This window comes from Cinclus cinclus, chromosome 3 (assembly GCF_963662255.1).
Source record: "Cinclus cinclus chromosome 3, bCinCin1.1, whole genome shotgun sequence".
NCBI lineage: Eukaryota > Metazoa > Chordata > Aves > Passeriformes > Cinclidae > Cinclus > Cinclus cinclus.
The window spans coordinates 33753384-33774958 of NC_085048.1; the positions used below are offsets into that span (position 1 = coordinate 33753384).

A 21575-nucleotide genomic window follows, 5' to 3' on the forward strand; every position below is an offset into this window, starting at 1 on the left:
GAAATTACTTTTTAGTGGAAAAACATTGCCTCTATCACAGTATAAATCTGTACCAAGAAACCCTTGGGCTATTTTGGATTTGAACAAAAGAGAACAAAGCAGCCTGAAAAGAGATATATTAGAAATCACCGTGGTATCTTAGATGGAAAGTAATATGAACTAAATTCTTTATTAGCAAATGAATTACAAAGGTGGACTGTGTTAAATCATCAGATAAAATACAGAGATAAAGAAACAATAGCAGCATTCTCTGATTGTGACATTATGTATGAAAGATGTTTGCAATCCTAATATGTCTCTACTCCTTGATGGGTCAGTGTCAGTGATTTTATTTTTACAAAACACAGTCACATGAACACTAAGACCTTTCAATTCAAGCAGCAAAAGAAAGTAACAGGACTGAGTAGTTAATAGTTTTATAAAAATTGCTTGTATTTTGGATTTGAAATGAAAGCAGTTCATAGGGAGCAGTTTCAGGGAGGGTTCTGAAGTTTTTAGTTTAAGGGTCTGATCAATAGGGATCAGGTTACAAGCAAATGTACATCACAGTTTTCACAGAAAGTCACTCTTATCATCACATTATAGCCAAATTGAGGCTCAGATAACAAACAAAAATGACCCATCAATAAAACCCCGAGAATTTTCATAGAAAACAGCTGTAAAAACAGGAGATCAGACTGCACAGCAGACATCTATATGGGAAATTAGAAAACGGGAGGCAAACCTTACAAACAGCACCAATGTGCAGCCTAATTCATGGCCTGTTTGAGCTGGTTCTGCCGGGGCTGCCCCGTGAAGCAGGGCTGAAGCAGGGCTGGAAGCTCTCCAAGAGCTGCTCTTCCCATCAGCTGGGAGGCAGCTGTGAATCAGGCACAGCATCCTGATGACTGCACTGTCCCACATTCGGGGCAGTGCTGGCACTCGTCCCGTCCCACAGCTAAAGAGGCACAAATCTGTTTATATAAACACTTGCCTCCATTTCACTGTGTCAACTGTGGCTTATTTAAACAAGAGCTCAGAGATCAGTACACAGATATATTAATAAAATAATTTGAGATTCTTAAATACTGAAGACACGAGAACCACAAGACATGAGAACTGGAGCAGGGAGCAAAGCAGTCCATTAGTAAGTTGAGTATTTCCAACTGCAAATGCTTTGGTTTTACTTGCACTTTTTCTGTGAATTCCCTATTGCAGAGTTAAGAGAAAACCAAACAAAAAAAGCAATTGTGAAAAAAAAAAAATTTAAGAGCCTTGGGAGAAGGTGGTGAAGCACCTCCCTTTTGGGAGATGGTCTCTTACATGGCTTTTTTATCTGTTTCATCACTAGTAAATCCATGGTCTAAAGGTTGTGGAGAGTTCCAGGCAGTGACAACAGAGGGACCTCCATGGGGAGGCCCCAGAATCATGAAAGGGAGGGGCACAGAGAGTGGGCTGGGAGGGGACAGGCCAGGCTCCCCCCAGCAGAACTCCAGGACACCATCAAGTACAAGTCACAAAATGCAAAATTAAAAAAGTGGAGGTATGGATATGGACTCACTGGGCAGGGGTTGACTGAAGTCCAAGGGCCTGCAGGTGACAGGCACTCCTGTGCCACATCATTTAGGAACCAAAAAGCAGAGTTTTCTCCCAAAACCCCATACTGAGACTCTAATTAAGAGGCGACAGTGCCTCCTGATCAGGCCCATCATCTAACATCTAAAGGTGAAGAAAATACATTAAAACCAAACCAAGGCACACAACTTGGGCACACAATGATAAACAATTTGTTGCAAATTGTGTTAAAAAACCACAACATTTTGAGGATACAATGTCATAATAATTGGCAGTAAAACATACAATTACAGTAAGAAATACAATTCTGATGTTGACTTTAAAACACATTGTTAGAAAGGTAGGGCTGTTTTAGTTATGTAAAATTTATAAAGTACCCTTTCCATGTAAATAAGCACATATGGTTTATAGGTTAACATGGTTAATAGGCAGGACAAAATTTATAAAGACAATTATTTCAAGAAGACAAGATCTCAGAACCAGAACAAATCACAGATCCACAGAACAGCAGAAAATGGAGTGAATCAGTCATTAATTTCAGTGGCAGAGCATGAGCAAAAGAAATAATAAACCACACAAATTATGTCCCCATCCCATTAGCATGTCTAATGCACAGTGTCAAGGAGTTCCATGCCAACAAAGGCAATGGGTTTTGGTGGTGTCTCTTCTAGAGAAACACTCCACCAATCACCCTTTGCCTTGTCCCCACTTGTTTTCATACATTACTCACTGAGCATGAGTAATGCCACGAGCATTTGGAGACAAATTGAAGTTTCCTTTTTGCAAAACTTGTACTTGATATAGAACGTGATAAATGTGAGATGAAAGTGCACAGATTAATTCCCCAGACATCAGAAAAACGGATGAAGCAAACAAGGATTGCTTTGCTGGGATGTTACATGAGTAAAATACAGCAGAAACTGCTTTGAGTGATTGTGGCACCTTGGAGATACCCAAGGCATAGCATTTTTGCTAAAATGTAAATAATTTTTTGTGGCTCCAAGAGTCTCAGCCAGTTGCAGTCAGTCATAAAAGAACTGATCAAGAATAGAAGTGTCAGAATAAATGATTGTTGATAAAAAGAAAGCTGCAAAGAATTAAAAGCTAGCAGAACTGGCAGACAGTGCTGTATAAAAGTTAAACCGTTATCAAATTAATATCTCATATGAAATTGAAACTTTTTAAAAGAATGATTATTGATAAAAATTTTGTAAAAATCAGTAACAGACAGTCTGGATGGGATTCAGTTTGATATTATGGTATTCCATTGTGAGCTCTGAAAATTCTTTCACTTGTTAAATGAGTCTGGCACTGAAATTCTGGTGTCATTCCTAAATTTGCCCTTTTCTCTTCCATCATTCTCTAAGTAAAGACTGAACCATGTCTGTACCCAGCTTTGACCAAACCATGAACTTTAACCAGGGTCATATCCAATGCCAGTTAATTGCTTGTGAGAATCTTTTGCAAGTAAGATTGCCAGGGATAATGAAATGGGGGAAAGAGGATGAAAAACTAAATTCTTTTATGTGATTATCTACAGATTTACCTGGTTACCTCCATTATAATTAATCAGGACCACAGAATTTTTTTAATTTTTGGGATCTGTTTCAGTCTTCCTCTGATACTAAAAGATCAATATTAAGCAGGTCTTCAGCCATCAGACCTCAGTGAATATTCTTGTGCTTGTCCTACAGGCTCGTCCTACATCTAATGGATATTTAAAATACAAATCACTTGATTAGACACAAGTATCACTGTGCTGAACTAGAAAGAATAGTGTGCAAAACTGTCAAAAGAAACATTTCTCCATGTGGACTTACTCTTTAAAATTAAGGATGACATTTATCCCTCTGCAAAGGAACAACTTTTGTGCATTACAGATTATGTAGTGTACAAAAATGTAATGCTGCCTTGCAAATTACAGAAAACTTCACAGCAAGAAAAGCATGTTTAATAGCCCAGGAACATATCCTGTCCATCCTTGGCAGAGGGTGGGGGAAAGTTTCTATTAAGTCCATTTAAATACTAAAAATGCCTTATTAACTGCATCATAATCCTAGAAGTTCCAAGAACCCTCTTGCCTATCACCCTACCCTGCTCTTGGTATTGCCTTAGAAAACAAAACAAAACAAAAAGCAGGAAAAGCCTTTGCAGCACATTATTGAAATGCTCAGACAGTGGTGAACCTTATGAATATCCCAACATTCTCACATTCTGCCTCTTCTCAACTAGCTGACACAAAAGAATTTACTGTCTTTCAAGATCATGGACTAAGACTTGGCTACCCAATACAGCTAAACATGACACTATGGCAACTTTAAAGAAGACACAGAATGTGTTCACCACACATCACATATTTATGTAATCTGTGGTATTAACAGAAAGATGGGAACATTGAGAATAGGGGAATGGAATGTGGGAGACATTACCCACCAATGTGTTTATATAGGTAAGTATATATACACCAAACAGACTGTGATTGTGTGATAATTCAGAAATTCAGAATTAAAGATGAGTCCCAACCAATTATGTATAATCTTCAAGTACACAAGAGTGCAAACCCAACTTTAAAGTGTCTCTTAATTAAGCATTAAAATTTCCATTTGAATGCACTGGGATACTTAAGACAGTAAGATTCAAAGTCACACAATTGAAGTGGCAAAATTCTAATGACATTATGATGTGCAAAACTTCCTAGCCCACCTTTGGAAAACAGTTTCAAAAGACGAAAGCATTCTGAACAAACTTTAAAAGACCAAACAACAACCCCAAACTGGTATCTACAACACTGTAAATTCTCTAGAAGGAATTACAGAACACAACTATGGACAGTATAACAAACACAGCCTTCATCACCAGCTCTTTTACCACAACATAGCAGAAAAGTTGGTCATCAGGCTTGGTTTAATGAAAACAGATGGTTCCCATGGGGGGGGAATAAAATTAACAGGAGAATGAAAACACAGCTGCACTTGAACTAAAATTAAAAAGCCACAAAGGAAAAATTCAGCAACAAAAGCCTGATAAGTGACTTCGTGGCAGCTTTGAGGGTGGGGGAAGAAGAAAAAGGTGGAAACTGCAGCCAGGTCAACAACAGTTCCCAGGTTATTTTTCTTTGGATAGAACTGGTTGAAATTCTACAGAAAGTAGATGAAAGGAGAAACAATGTTTGAATCTATAATTACACATTGCAAAATTAATGATCAAAGGCCAGCATAGAATATAAATGATGTAGAAATTAGTTTAGTTGGACAAAGTAACTGCTGAATCTTCAGCAATTCTGTTATTTCTCATACTGCTAAAGCAACTGATCAGAGTATTTCTAGTCCTGAAAGGTCTCCCTCCTTCACATAAAATTCTTTTGATCCAGCAGGTTTTGCTGAGGCAAATTTTAAGAGACTCTAATTTATCAGGTTTCCATCGATACATGTCCATAGTAGTAAGAAATAAGTGTCGGTTTAGTTTATGCAAAATTTGATTAACTGGTGATCTATGCTCTGAGTTTGGTAATACTTATCTTTGCAATAATGAAAGGGTTCATAATGTTAGAGTTTTTCTGATTTTACCTTGTTCTCACAAATCTTCCTAATTTTACTTCTCTTATCTCATTTCTTAGAGTTTGGGAAGTTCTTCAAGACTTGCCACATTTTTCTGCAATCAGCTAAAGCCAAAATAATTTCCTAAGTGGACCTAAATCACAGCATTCTCTATCAGGCCAGGAAAAGGAACCAGGAATAATTTAATTTTTTGCTCACTGTATATATAAACTTCCCAGTTAAATCTCAAGCAGTTAAATCTCAAGCCTCTTGAGGCTTACATTGTATTTTCTTTCTTTGGAAAGAAGGTATTCACATTTTGCTGTGGAAAAAAAAACAAAAGAGGACTTGCAGAGCCCTAGACCAGGGACATGTTTCCTTATAACCTGAGCCCAGGCCTTGCACTGACAGATGCCCCTCAAACACAACACAGCAGCAAGCACCCACCCATTCTCAAGTCCCTCAGGACAGCCAGATGGGAAAACTGGTGCTGCCAGGTCTTCCAGGAGCACAAGCAATGACTTGAAATATGCACCGTCGGTTCCTGCTGCTTGCATCAACATCTGGCTACAAATTCAGCCCTAATCTACCTCAGACAGCTGTTATGTCTGGCGATCACAAACAGTTCACAAATATACTCCAGGCAGGACATGAAATTCAGTGGACTGCTTTTTGGACAAAATCCAAATTAAAGTTCCACCAAGAAGAATAAGCAGAGGACAGGAACACTGAGGCTGTGTGAGATGGTGATTGGTTTTGGCACTGCTTGAGAGTGCAGAAGCTCGAAGGTGGTGTGGAAAGAATGCAGTCACTGAGTCACTAAAAATTTAGAACCTATGAAAAGAATGAGTCTCTGTGTACCAAGAGCAACAACCCAGATTCTCAGCTGACTGGCAAATTAGCATTGAGAGGTGTGAAGAGACTGGGACAAGAAACCAGGGAGCGACAAGAAAGGCAGGTTAACCACCTCGGCTAGACAGACAGGCAGCAGAGACCTCTCTTACTGCTTCATGGCTGTGAAGTTCCTACACTTCTGCCCCTGATAGTTTGTTTCCCTAATCACCAGGAGATGATTTTAGTTCAATTGTATAATTTCATATGCCCAGTTTCTATGGTGAAAGAAATGGTGCAACCACACTCCTCACAGGCAACCTCAAGGTTTTCACAGCCACAGACAATACACAGGCCTTCAGTCATTTATTTGGACATAAAATCACTTCAAAATTATATGAAAATCAAAATTATTAAAAATACTCATTAAACACACACACACACACACACACACACACACACACACCCACACACACAAAAAAAAGCACCAGAGGAAAAAAACAATCCCTGTCCTAGATACCTGCATTTTTCTGTACCTGATCAGACTACTTTTGTGCCTTCTGGCAAGAGATGACCAAGATGACCTTGGTAATATTTGCCCATCTCAATGTCTACGTACTATTTTCCCTTTAATAGCATGACTGAAAGGTGTTGTGATGCTGTTCAACAAGCCAGCAGACACTGCCTGCAGAACGCATCTTCCTGATGAACAGTTGTGTGAACCACAAAAGACCTTTAATGTCAGACAGCCCAGGAACACTGGGAAGCGTGGTACCAAAAAAGATGACCACAAATACTGCAAACCAACCAGCAAGGTGAAAAAGCAAAGGCAACTGGCCTCTCATCCCTTTCCTTTAAGTAGCTCACAAACTATTAAATACATAGTCACCTTTTAAAACATAGCAGTTCTTTATTCTGGCACATGGAATTAATGTTCCTTTATTTTGGCACGTGGAAGGAATGAGGTATGGGTGACTGATGAAGTCTCTCAGCAGCTTCAAATTCTGACCAGTGTTGATAGCACTGCAGACCACAACATCTGCAACATGAGCTGTCACTGTGCAGAGAAGCTTTTTGTTGCAATGCATCTCAGTTCTTGCAGAACGATGACTTACCTGCCATCCTAGTAACGTGTCTATACATCTTTGTCCAAGACTGTGCTAACAAATAATAGTCACATATAGATGGGAAATATTAAACCCCAAAGTTGAACATTTCCTTTCTTACACATTTTTTAATGAACTGCTGAAAAAATTTCTTCATTATTGTGCTCATCCCTAATAGAAATAGAAAAGGAACTCCAAGCATAATCATCCCCCCCCCGCCAAGTAACATGCAGCCTGTCATTAATTGAATAAACTTCAGAAAAGAAAAACTACTCACTATGCCAAGATATTGTTGCAGTTGCTTTCACAAAGAATATGTTCTTGTCTTTATCTACAGAATGCAAGTAATATCATTATATTTAAAGCAATGACAAAATTGTATTACCTTTACAACTAATCCCTTCGAGTCAACCAACCATATTCTTTTGATAGCCACATCTTTGGATAGCCCTTCTTTTTCCATAGCCATAAGAATGAGGTTTGCTATCCCCAATGCAGCCTGAAAGAAAAAGAAGAAAAGTAGAGTACAAAACAAGAAATGAAAGAAATCACCTGCTCACATGCTTAATTTACCCACTGTTTCAGATAAGTTTTCTAATTTTAATTAACAGTAAAACTGAATTATTATTTTTTCATAAAACAAACCTAATGAACTGTTGCTACCATTTTGTAATTAGAAACCATAATGCAGAAGAGTAGCACAGATAAATCTTAAATCAAATAGATGAATTGTAGTATAGATAAATCTTCCGATGGCTCTTAAGAGTGTGTAGAGCACAATCAATGTGAAGGCTGGAAACTAGAAAATTCTAGAACTGACATTTAGTCCACATAATGACACTTCCAGCCTTGGAAGTGTTCAAGGCCACGTTGGATGGGGCTGTCAGGAACCTGATCTAGTGGAAAGTTCCCCGCCCATGACAGCAGGGGTCGAACTACGTGATCTTCAACATCCTTTCCAATCCACACCATTCCATCATTCTATTATATTAATCTCAGAATACATTAAATATTTTTTCTTCTTTGAAATTTTTGTAATTTAAACTAAAGGAAATAACAGTCTGCATGCCAGAAAGTAAAACACAAGAGCTTTTGCTCTTATCTTTTTCTAAGATGTCCATCAGAAAGGTAAGCCTCCTATTACCTACTATTCATGTGTTTTGTAACTCTAGACTTGGCTGTGCTCCCAGTCAAAGCAGGGGAAAGAAAACCTCAGCAATCTTTTGCTGGAACGTGTTTCACTCTTACTGGATTTAATAATATTTCACCCAACAGATTAAATGTCATACAGGTACAGATTGAAAAGCAGGCAACAAAACAAGCCAACGGACTCCTCAATATTTCTGATTACAGACTCGTATATGTATTTTTTGGGGTTGATTCTGTTTCTTGTTCTTTATTCACTGAGTTTCACTGAGAACCAAGTGAGATTTCCTTTTTTTATTGTTAAGAAATAAGTAGTTTTATTAAAAACCAGCACCTGCAGCAGGGGTGATAGCTACCATTACCTCTTTGCAGCAAGAGTCACAATAAATATTGTCAAAAAAATAAACATTAGACCATGAATTCATCTGCTTGCTGAACATGGAGCAAAAACAGGGGAAGAAACTCCAGAGATATGGATAGTCTTGATGCAGTAAGTTGGTGACATGGCAGATATGAATACAAGCCATTTTGAAAACTGCAGACATAGCACCAAATACTTAATGAAATTAAAGAAGCCAGCACGGGGCTGTAGGCCTCATACAAGAGATGACAAGCCACTGTAGATAAGTACAGCCTGCACTTGAGTGTCAGTGGCTCAGAAATTAATACTGAAAAATTCATATAAAAAAATAGCGTGCATAAAGCTCTTCAGAAATGGATGACCTTAATATGCAGAATACTGAAAAACAATATTCAATGACAAAAAAAAAAAGAAAAAAGGGCACTTCTTACTAAATAATGCTGACTCAGGTAAATACATTATATTTACTTTCTCTGCTGAATTTCCTCATCTTTCAAATAATGTTTTGTTTGGTTATATCGAGGGCAGTTCAAAATTTACAGCGCAAGAGCTAAAACTTGAAGGTCTAAATAGAGAACAGATCTCCAAAAACTGTCTTATGAAAAATACAAGCCTTCACCAGATGATCAGAGATTTTTCTGAAAATTTACATTGAACTTAGAAACAACTTTCAGCAGCTGTTAGTAATCATTCTACCCAGTTAATCTTCTTGTTTATTTGACACGTGTAACTCAATTAAATATTAATAAAAGTCTGTATAGTACAATTTTCCCCATGTATAAAAATACCTACCTCTCCAGCTCCCTGGAACAACACTGTGTGATCTGACAATTTGTTCTTGGTGATGCGCAGAGCTGCAAGAAGACCTGCAACAGCAACAGATGCAGTCCCTGAAATAAAAAAAAATAAATATATATATATATATATATATATATGGTTATTCTCAAAATAATTAAAAAATTTCACATATTAAGTAATCTTAAATCTACAGCATCTTTTGGCTAAAATATAGAAGTACTGAGGGTAGTAACAAATAGTTGAGTAGAGTTACAGTTTGCTCTAATTTACTCTTACAAAAGTTAAATGTAAGTGAGATTATCATCAGAGTAACATTAAATAAAATACAGCTGATTGGTTCTATGGATGGGTATAATGGCTAGGCCATTCAAACTCTTGTAAAATATTCTAGTTATGACCTTTTTTAGAACGAAGGGTGTGGGAGTCCAGAGAGAAGTATTTTGAAGAAATCCAGATACTGAAAATTAAGTTACTGGTTTCATTCTTCAAAGAGATATACTTCAAGTACAGTACAAGGCTAAAATAAAACTTCATTTCTCATGGGGAGGTTTTCAGAATAGAATATCAAACTGAACATTTACAGAGAAGCTAAACTAGCTGCAAGAATAAGGCCAGCTTATTTAAGACTTCAGTCCACTGTGACAGGAGTTTTAGTTTAGTATCTTCTAAAATATTGGAGGTACCTTTTAATGTTTAAGTGATGCCACACAGGAAAAAAAGCTAACATTTAGTTTTATGATTTAGCCTGGGGAGGTCTTTCTTCTCCAAATCAGAGCCCCAGAGAACAAAATACCTGTCTCTCTTTGAATGGAGAAATTTTGGTCATCATTGTGAGAAACAGCTATTAAGGAAAAGTAGAGCAAAAAAATAATTCAAGCAGGCAGCTAACTCAAACTTGTTCACAATGGCAGGGTGATTGCCAACATATCTTTGACTAACTTGTCCTTAAGGTCTTCTTTCAAGTTCTCTTATATCTCCTCAGCAAGCTATTCCAGTGCTTAACTGTACTTTAGGTTGGAAATTTCAAATATAAACGCTTCTTTTCTTCTTCTATTTTGGCTTCTTATCTACTACTGGAAAGCCTGTTATTTTCAAAAAGTCATTTATTACATTTGAAGACTCATGGTGTTGCAATCAGCTTTTTTTTACCTGGAACAATCCAAATTCTCCCACTCTTTCAGAAAGTTAACTTTTCTTAACTTCAACTGCTGCACCCAAATGGATACACTGCACTGCAGGTGAATTGCCAGCACTGCTGAGTCAACCTGTCAGCTTCTGTCATGATCAAGAAAGTTGTATGTAGTCACCAGGACCTCATATCTGTCTCTACTGACCCAAAGACTGAAGGTGACTCCTCCCCAGCAAAGCCTACAAGACGGGGAAGACTTTTTTTCATGTGTTTGTGACTTCAAGCAACAAGCTTGTATTTTTCACAAATTATTATCACCACTAAAGCATAAGGTGAGCCCATAAAAAAGCCAGACTCTATTCCTGTAAGGAACTTGGATCCCATAAAGACATCCTGTTTATGGGAATGTACTAGTGAGGTAGATAATACCACCAGCAAAGTTGCTTTTAGAGGAGGTTCTGAAGAACCAATTGCAGACAGCACTGATTTCTCTAGGACTGAAAATGCTGTCCAGACACTAACAATTAGGTACTGAAAGTCAACACATGGGTTTCAACAGATCTTCAAATTTGAAGATTCATAATACCTATCTGATTCAGAGAGAGCTGGACCACAGGGAGTTGAACACAGGCCCTGCAACATCCAGTTCCAGGAACAAGAATTGAATACTTCCCTCTCTGGGCAGCAGCTGTCACTGACTGACTCAAGGAAATCAAAGATGAGGTCATGAATTATTTTGAGAAGCTTGCAAGAACTTGCAAGGAGGAGATCTGCTGGCTCCTACAAGTCTATTCCTGATCACCACAGCCCTAACTGCAATTGCCTACAAACCACACAGCTGAGGGGAGAATTCACATTGCTACTGATTTTTTCTTCATAAAATGAGTGAAATGGGTATGACCAGCCCGATTAAAGCACTTGGCCCAGAATCTGTGTACTGGACACTTGCCCCCAACATGCAGCTTCCCTAAATTTGCTATTCACAGGTCTATTTTCTCAGAAACAAGGTGAATTTTAAAGCTGAGATAGCAGCATCCCCACATTAAACTCTATGAGATGCTCAAAACAGGCATTCATATCGCAGGCACACAGAGCATTAACTTTCAAATATATGTAGCTAAAACTACAGGACTATAAGAACAGAAGTAGTAGGAAGCCTGGTAATGGGTAAACCTTTTCTTCTATGAAATCATTCAGGTATTGAAGGCTGGGTTTGAATTTGTGGGTTGTAGGTAGGATCATCTGAGTTTCAAGAATAGTTACTTTTTCAAAAATAAAAGGTAATGCTTAATAAAATTTAAGAACACATTTTAAAATTAGTCACTTTTTGAAGTAAATCCACTTAAACAGTTAAAAAACGTGTCTTGAGAATTAAGTTTGTTACATGCTTTTGATTATGACTTTTCACTTCAATCATCAGAAATACAGGACACCTTGTTCTCAGCCCACTTAATGTTTAGACCATACAAATTTGGCATTTTTTACTTCTTTAGTAATTTTTATGAGTTGTTCGGTCCCTGATTACTAAATAAAAAAACTTAAAAATGGTTCCTCTGAGGCATGGCTTTGGGAACAACAACCATCAGGCTGAGACACTTCCACCCCACGGTCTCCACGAACTAGCTTGTTTCTTTCCCAGATGAAATTAAGTCTTCCTCTGTCAAGTGCCAAGCTGGCAAAGACCAAAAATGGCAAAAAGAGAAGTCAGAGTGCATTCTCAGTTTCCCTTGGTACTCTACCAAACAATCCTCATAGCCAGCAAGAAAAAAATCCCATGGTCTCATTGGATGCCAATTTTTTTTCTCCTATTTTATATTACACAGCTGTGCTTGCAGGGGAGGAGGAGGGAACCTACGTAACACAGCTTATAACCTAGGACCATCAATCTGGTCTCCTGAAAAGGAAAGCTGAGCTGGGGAATTGTAAGATCCCTGTTTTCCTTGCAGTTGTGGCCACCACAGCACCCTGCCCCCATCAGAGGAGTTCTCAAAGAGCCATGAATGCTGCTCTTCAAGCTGCTCTGTTGTGACAGAGTTAAAATGAAACACCATAGATTTATAATGCATAGGAATGCTGGAATACCACTTATCTTCATGGCTGATGTACTGTTGCTAAGCTTGTTAGCCAGAAAAATGGATTGTCATTAAGTATTACTAGTTGGGATATTTTTACAAACTCTGTCACTTCATGATCTTCTGCTTTAAGAAAAAATAGAAGATGTAACATAAACAAAATCCTGCACTGAATGCCAGTAACACTTTGCATTGAATATTTGCATGGGATGTGAGCTAGTGTTACCTGTATGTTCATTAGGAGGGTGATTCAGAACAAAGGTTATAACAGCAATAGATAAAGGTTTAAATATGACATTTCTCCCAAGTCACGATTTGCACAGAATTGCTCTAAAAAGGGTGTTTAAAAGTATTCCACACCAATTTTATTTAGCATTTTGACTCTGAAAGGAATAATAGCCCAGTTTATTAGATTACTGAACCCACTATCACTGCTGCTGGCAGTGGCTGTCATCACTCCTCGTCAGCAGCTTCCCTTATTCCTTCCCACTGAAAGGGGGGCACTGGGAGCCTGAATAGCAGATCTGTTTAACCGGAACTGCTCTGACTAATGCCATGACCTTAAATTTCACCCTGAACACTGGCTCGGGTTTTTGAAACGAATCAACATGCAATTCACATCCATCTGCCAAGGCAGATGTGAACCACTTCTTGTGGACATCATGAGGCACAAACAGAATTTTGTCGCTTTTCTGTCATCACTGTAGGAAGGAGAGATTGGCTTGGCAAGAGCACAGATTAAATCCCTTGTGTGGATAAGATAGACATTGTTCAAGGATATGATTTTGAAAACCCATTTTATTGTCCACAGATTTCTAGAAGATTAATCAAAGCAAATTTAGCAAAGGACATTTTCCTAAAGAAGTGTCAAGTGCTGCAACAGCGAACATTTCATTATAGTTTTCTAGGAAGATAAGTCATGTCCTGTATAAACACAATAGATGTGAAATTTCAAGGTTCACTACTCTATACCAAGTCTTTTTTTTTCTGTGAAAGATTATTTAGCCTTGTTACAGTAAACTGCATAATTGAGGACGAATATGTTAAAGGAAATCCACGGTCTTTTGGGGTTGACACACTACAAATGTTTGGAAGCACAGAGTACTTTTTCAGCATATATAATTGAACAAAATATGGGGGGGTAAAGGCCCAAAATGTGAGGAATAAGAACTTAATTTATACTGGATGTAATTTAATTTAAATTAGTGATAAATGGCTTATTGCACTGAAGCCTTTGTCTACTACTTAAAGTTTCAAAAAATACAACTTGTAATCAAGTGTTAGTAGTTCCTTCATGCAATTTTACCTATCTCATTTTAAAAAGCTAGCAAACAATAAGAGGGGAGAACTTTCTGCAACACATCCAAAAACCTGAGGTATTCATTCTGGACTAAAGACTAGGAAGTGGTAAAATTCATATTTCTCAAAACACTGCATAATAGAATTCACATGTTAACATTGCCAGCCATCCAAATAGCACTTCACAGAGTTACAAGGAAAAACAACCCAATCATTCCCTTTCTCTACACTTACAGGGAAAAGGTAAAGATCCTAGGGAAAAGGTGAGATCTCAGTTACTAGAAGCAAATGCTACAACTGTGGGTACTTCAAAAAGACCCTCTTTAATAAGATGGGATCTCCTTCTTCTTGTGAGTGGGCTTCTCAAAGCTGCGTGTGCACACTGCCCTGCTCTGCAGCAGGCAGTGAAAAGAGGGGAAAGGCTCTAGGCAAGGAAAAATGTAGCCTTTCTAAACCACCAGCCATTTGGCATATTGGGAAAAGGATACAGAATCCCAGCAGTACAGGATGGCTAAGGCTGGGAGGGCATTTGGTGTGACTCCTTGCTCAAGCAAGCAGGGCCACCTGGACCTGGCTGCCCCAGAACATGGGGAGAATGGATTTTTTTTAAAACCCATAATGAGCAAAAAATGAAACAAAGGATTACTTGTACATACACGTGCTTGTGTATACGCACAGAAAATCACACTGAAGCTACAGTTGGGGATTTACTTGAAAACATACTGATTTCAATGTAAGCTTACCACTGCATAACAAAGAGGTCATATCCTGAGAAAAATGTGTGTCACATAACCCTACAGCATATGGTTTAATTGGATTTTTAAAAATTATTTTATTTTTAATATTACTTCATTTTAATAATCTCAGCATGTTTCACTTGAAAGACACTGTCTCTGAAAGTGAAGCACATGTCTATGAAAGAAGTTTACTACAGTTTGCATATCTTATCAGAATCTGAGATATATGTTATAAATATCTGAGCTATCATATGTCATTCAACTCAGCATTTTTCAAAATCTTGGTTACAGAAAGAACTGGAAGCCCTATGCCCATCACAGCTGTAACAACAAACCCAAAATCTTCATTACAATTTTATTTCAATAGCTGAAACTTCCAGGTACCAAATGTATAAATTTTTATATTAATGTTAAAAGAATTGAATCTTTAAAAGGACAATGCTTGTGACACAGAAATTCTGATTTCTGAGAATGGCACTGGCTTAACATTGAATTGCTCACAATATAACTTCCAGGTACAATTTCCCTACTTATCCAAATGGCATTCTGTTGAACACTTAACATATATTTTAAACAAAATCAAAATGTAAAATGAAATAATTATATTAAGTTTTATGTGGTCTACATTTTTTATTTTAGCTCTCTTTCTTTTCATAAAATGTTGATGCAATCAAACAGCACAGCTGTTAAAAACTAATAACATCTAAGGTCATGACGGATACCGAAATTAATTCCAATCCGATGCAATCTTTCCGTGTAAATATTTTTATTGGCATAAAATACAGGCCGTGTATCCATAATGCGGGAAAGCATTGCAACTGTGGGCACAGTGAAGTTACAAGAACTGTAACTCCAATATTACAGAGCAGAGAAACACTTATTTTAAGTAGATTGTCTTACACTACAGAAGTTTGTCATTGTAAATTCAGACAATTTTTAAGTACAGATGCACGTCTCTTAAGACATGCAAACATGCCTTACACCACTGACTGTGCTCAAGTACTGAAAACTCTCTCAAGAGACTCACCAAAGTCAAAATTGGTGTGGAAAGGCAGCAGGAGGGTACCCTGGGTTTGGGAGGGGCAGGAAGGTGTGGCCCAAGCCAATCCCACCTACCAGCAGGATTTCAGCATTGCCTTGTACCTAGGTCTTCCATTTTAGCAGATCTTAAGAGACTTGTCCAACCTCTCTGCAGCAGGGAAGGGAGCTGGTTAGTCTCCCTAAGGAAATTTTCAAACTGTGAATGCCAAGCCTGCTTCCTTTGAGGGTGGTCAGGCAGAGGATATCTCACCCTGAGAAACAGCTTTGTTTAGCAGCACAGGCACCATGGGTCCATTCCCAGGCAGGGGTTGGAAAGAAAAAAAAATTACATATCATGTCTTCTAGAAAATTCCACCCTTTCCTTATGACACCTCCTTCCTAAATATATTGGAGATGAGCAAAGCTAGCAACCTGACCTAATTCAGGAATTTCTGAATGTTGTGAAGTTTGCTATCACAAAATTATTTCATACTTCTCCCTTATGGGAAATTATGATCAACTCCCCCTCAGTTTTGGAAAAGGTTCTCTAATAGTTAGAACCAGATAAAAGTATTTGTTTTAAACCAAAGGCTTTCTCTCATTTACATTTCCAATAATCTGTCTCTGTATTTCACAGAGAGACAAAAAAAAGCATCAAGCTGATTTGTGGTCAGAAAAAAGCCAGACGGGAATCCAAGGGAAAAAGTGAGTATTTTCTCCCTAAGGAAACATTGCTATTGTGCTTGTAAGAAGATATTTTTGAAATAAAAATATGGAGAAATTATTATCATTTCAGAGGGAAGAAATTCACCATTTACCCAAAAAACAAAGATGCTGAAATACAAAGAATTTTATTATTCCAATACAAATTTATACCATTTGCTCAGAATCCTCTTCAGCTTTGTTCTCAATTCTTTGTGTACAGAGAGGTAACATAGAAAAAGTTACAAAGCTTTCTCCAAAGTAAAGGATGTGACCATACTGTAGCAGGCATGGACACTGTTTCCAGAAATTCTTAAAATACGTTTATAGGTGATCCTTAATGGTCAATCTTTAGTGATTTTCTGTGATCAGTGCTTTGGCAGACCTTTTCCCAATGTCCTGCTATCATCAGTTAGGGGCAGGCTGACCCCCTGTAAGCTAAGAGAGGGCAACTGCATTTGTCCAAGTCACTAGTTGCAGGTGGGTGTATGCAGCTTGCCATATAATTTTTTTCATCTTTTTTAGTGCCTGTCAGAAATCAGGATCATATATTAGGGTATTTTTTTAGACTTGAGATACTGAAAGGTCCTCATTGCATCACTAAGATATATGGGAATCCTTTCTCTGAATATCTTATATAGAGAAAAAATTCCTCAAGCCCTTCTGTGAAAGGTTTATCTTGATCTAAAAGTAGCTTTGTCTTGAAAAATATTAGTACTAGGAGAAACTGTGTTTAAAATACCATGTAAGCACTATCTTCAGAAGATGATGGCAAATCAGATGCAATGTTATGTTTCTTTGCTTTTTTTGGCCTGGCACTACTTGTCAGCTTTACTGCTGTAGAAAATACAACTTGCATACAGAGGAAGCCACTCTTTCAAGTAGCCTGGAAAAAAATCATGCTATATATTATCTGAAAATCCCAAAGGATCTTATCAAAATCTCAAAATAAGTTAGCACCATCCATTCTAATTATAGTTGCTAGGTGAAGGATCCTTAGGGTTTATAAAGTTGCAAGAGGAAGAGGGATAAAAGATCAATGAGCTGTTATTCTACTTCCATATTAAAGTTGACATGCTATGAAAAAAGAAGTTACTGAAGGTAACTAGAGGGATATGAAGACAAATGACAGAGACCAGAAATAAATGCATCCACTTTCACCTCTTGGAAGCTATACAAATATTAAGGATGGAGATCACCCAAAGTCACAGGCATTGTTTGTGAAAATATCAAAGGCCCCAATAGCACAAATTAGATTGCAGAAAATGAATAAATTAAGAGACTACACATGGTTGCACTTCTAAGGAAGGCCCATAGCTGGTACAGCAGCTCAGACAAAAGCCAAATGGATACCTCCCAACACTTCTGAATGTCAAGACTCGTCCTTCCAAGGTACATGAGAGAGGATGAAGTGGTTTGAAAATGTAAATAAACAAAAGGCCTTGTCAAGAAAGTTTACCCATAGCTGGTACTCTTTTGCTGAAAAACCTCCATTTCTCTGAAACCACATGCTACACGAGTCTCTTTCTGGTTTGGATTAAGGACCTTCATCCTGCAAGGAAAGGGAATGCCCTGTGGGAGCTGGGCCTCTAAACAACCAGGGAAATTTCCAGATGCTGTTTGGCCTGCTATAATGAAGTGTTGTAGCCATGGCTACACTCAGACCCTTTAGGGTAGGAAGCACCATGCTTCTTACAAAGGGAAATGACATTTTATAATTAGCTTATTTTCCATCAGGGAGGTTGTCCTCTATAATCTCTTTCAGATGCAGAACTAGAAGTCAGCCAGGCTTATAACAGGAACACAGCTTATGTGGACAGCCAAATCCCTAAGAAAGACAAGGGCTATTTGAATCTCCTGCCATGCACTGAGTCACTGAAACACGACCTTGGTCCCAAACATGACTCAATAAGGACTTCTGGAAAACTCCAACTCCTAATGGTTAACTTGAAGTGTCACTGAAAACCATGAGAAATGAAGACAGGTTAACTTTCATTTTTGACCTGTCACTGCTAAAACCTTCCTATAAGCAAGGAAACATGAGGGATAGAGGCAGCTGGATATTGAGGGCCCTCTCTGGGTGTCTCTCTCCAGCAGCTCATCTGACTTTAGACTCCTCTCAAGGATGGGAGCCAGTGCCCTAGAAGTTATACACTTACTGCCCTAGATAAAGCGATTTTCCAGGGCTCTTTCCCTGACCAGATATAAAGCAACTCAAGTAGTAGCATACACCACTTCAGCCCTACTTGTTTGTCTTCTTGGGAGGGAGGGAGGGAGGGAGGGACAAGATGCCTGTTTAGATTGAGCACTGGGGAATCCCCCTGGTTGACATTTCCCATCCTAAATATTTTCCTTTTTCTAGCTGCCACAAATTATTCAGATGGGAAAAAGAGAGTCAAGGGGATAATTTCCCTCTACAACTGAATGTGACTGTGGAGAAAATTACATGAATATTTAACTGAGTTGTCAGCTTAAGAACTGAAGTACAGTTTGACACTTATCAATCCAGTTGCATGGAGGAACACTGGAACAGTTGTCACTGAAGTGACAAAAGGCCAAGAAAGTACAGTCCTGGTTTGAGCTTTGACATTTGCTCAAAGAAGTCATTAATTTATATGGGAAAAGTCATTCACATACTAAACTGTTAAAAAAAACCAAAAACAAACCCAAAGAGTGATCATCTAAATAAAACATGAGGTGCAAATGAGACGTGAAGGGTCAAGAGCAAATGCAGCTCACCAAAAATCCATTCTGAGGAAACCCGAGGCCAAAATTACCTGTATATCCACAAAGATCACAATAAAGCTGGTAGATTTTTTTTTTTCCCCTGGAAATTATTTTTATGGCTTGTGGGAACAACAGTGAAGAGAAAAAGTTTCTTACCTTGAATGTCATCATTGAAAGTGCAATACTTGTTACGGTACTTATGCAGGAGGCGGAATGCATTGGCATTAGCAAAATCCTCAAACTGAATGAGGCAGTTCATGCCATATCTAGAAAAACAAGAAAGTATGCATTATGTAAGAAGAGTTTCAAAATTATACATTGAAATATAGTGACATTTGTGGTCAGATTTTGAATACAAGTATAATGTGAATCATACAACTCTCAACATGTTTCTGTTATATTCGTTATCTTTACGTTCATACAGATTATTTAAAAGGCATAAACATACTACTAATAGTATTTACTCAGTTTCAAGTTATGAATAGAAGATCATCAGTGGAAAAGGCCTTCTCCCTCTGCAGACATCTCAACAGAAGTTTCCACTGAGCTATTACCTAGTGAACAAAAAAAAGATCCCTTCCAACACAAGCCACTCTATAATCCTGTGATTGTATTTTCTGTTTTTTAAATATGGAAACTCAAGACTCCTGGCACTAGATTTGTATGCCAATACCTAACAAGTAAACAATTGCCCTGCTATGCCAGTAAGGTTAGTCCTAAAATGAAAGTTAGTAAGAAGTTAAAACTAAATTAATATTACCACTATAGATCATGGAATGATTTGGACTGGGAGGGACCTTAATGATCATCTTGTTCCAATTCCCTGCCATGGGCAGGGACATCTTGCAGAAAACCAAGTTTCTCAGAGCTTCATCCAATCTTGCCTTGAACACTTGTGGGTCAGGGCATCCAACTTCTCTGGGCAGCCTGTTCCAGTGCCTCACCACCCTCAGACTAAAGAATTTCTTCTCAGTATCTAACCTAATCCTGCTCTCAATTTGAAGCCATTCCCCCTTGTCCTGTCCCTACATGCTCTCAGAAATACTGCCCAGTCCTTATATGCATTTTTAGTAGTACTGTCTCCGGATTCTTTGCACACCAGTCACATATGGCATTTATAAGTACTTTCTTACAACAAAAGCAAAAAAATTCCCACAAAGCAATGAAAATATATCTACAAAAACTACATAAAGACTGGATTCAAGCTCACAGACGTTTGCAAGACCACATTAAGCAAAGCTATCAGTATTTTAAAAAAGGACAGAAAATACTGTGACTGAACTAATTTCCATGGAAAATACATATTTACAGCCATATTATAATTATCCAAATCTATAGGGATTCCACTGGCAGGAATGGTAATCCTTGCTGAAAATAAATACGTCTTCAGGTTTGATGGAAAAACCTGGACTTCTTCAGCAGCACAATGACAGGCAACTGTTAAAAAGAAAATTTGGCAAGTCCAGTACTGTAAATCACAACTGAATTCAAATAAAAAACTAGAGCTAATTTCAATAATTAATTTAAATTTCTAACTTGATTCAGTTTCTGACATAAATTTCTGTGATTCCATAAGGGTCCAGGAGAAGACAGTTGCATAATAGTATGAAACTAATGAGATTATCACTCTGGAATCCTAGAGCTTGGTTATATGTGATTCTTGGATGTCATTAGGCTGGTCTGTTTCTTTATTTTTCCATATATAACATTCCATTTTCTCATCTGCATTTTATTTTTCTCTGTTTTCTTATCCATTACCTTTATAGACAAAGACCAAAACTCCCTGTGAGTTATATTAAAAGAGTGCCCCTGTAGAAAATAATCATCCTATACTGGGCACACTATCCATATTAATTTTCTGAGCCAGATATCATAACTGTTTAATTAAAATGGAAAAAAATGCAGGCAGTCTAACTCTGGGCATCTGAGATTATGGCATCATAGCAGAAAAATTTCTAAGCAGCATTCTTATGCATTGCACATGTAACACCTGACATCCAGGTAAAAACCTGAGACTTCAGTGCTGCACACAACCAGCAGTACCTCATAAGACTTGTGAATTTTGAGGTCTATGTTCTCAAAAAAGTCTAATCAAATCCAGTAGCTGGGTACTCAGGAGAGACAAGAAAATTATGCACTGTTTCTCTGTTTGGAGTATTCTTGTTCTCAAAACCACTAACAGATGAGACATAGAGATGAGGTAATACAAAATAGTTAGTATCAGTTAATTTCATTCCAGAAATCCCTTGGCAATAATGAATGGGCTACAAAGGTGCCACACAGTTTTGGAAGCAGTGACCATACCAAAAGAGTCATCAATTCTTCTATGACCTCCACATCTTACTATCACAATCACTTAAAGCAGAAAGTTGAGCCTAAACCTAAACCAATATTTTCCTTCCTGTATCACTCTGCAATAACCTTCCACCCTTCTCACACTCTGATGAACAGTTTTAGTAGCTTCTGCACTATGAAGGGTAACTACTTGAATCTACCCTTGTGGAAGCAGAACATGTCCTCTCTGTTTGCACCTCATACCCTGCTGACATTGCAAATT

General features: G+C 37.9%; 1 protein-coding gene across 1 annotated transcript in view; it reads right to left on the minus strand.

Moving 5' to 3' along the window:
- Nucleotides 1-21575, minus strand: part of ME1 (malic enzyme 1) — a 154236-nt gene that overhangs the window by 17267 nt on the left and 115394 nt on the right. Inside the window, exons 7-9 of the mRNA XM_062488615.1 lie at nucleotides 19175-19284; nucleotides 9327-9424; nucleotides 7413-7526 (exon numbers count right to left, since the gene is read on the minus strand). Of these exons, the coding sequence (XP_062344599.1) occupies nucleotides 7413-7526; nucleotides 9327-9424; nucleotides 19175-19284 (322 nt within the window). The remainder of the gene's footprint in view (nucleotides 1-7412; nucleotides 7527-9326; nucleotides 9425-19174; nucleotides 19285-21575) is intronic.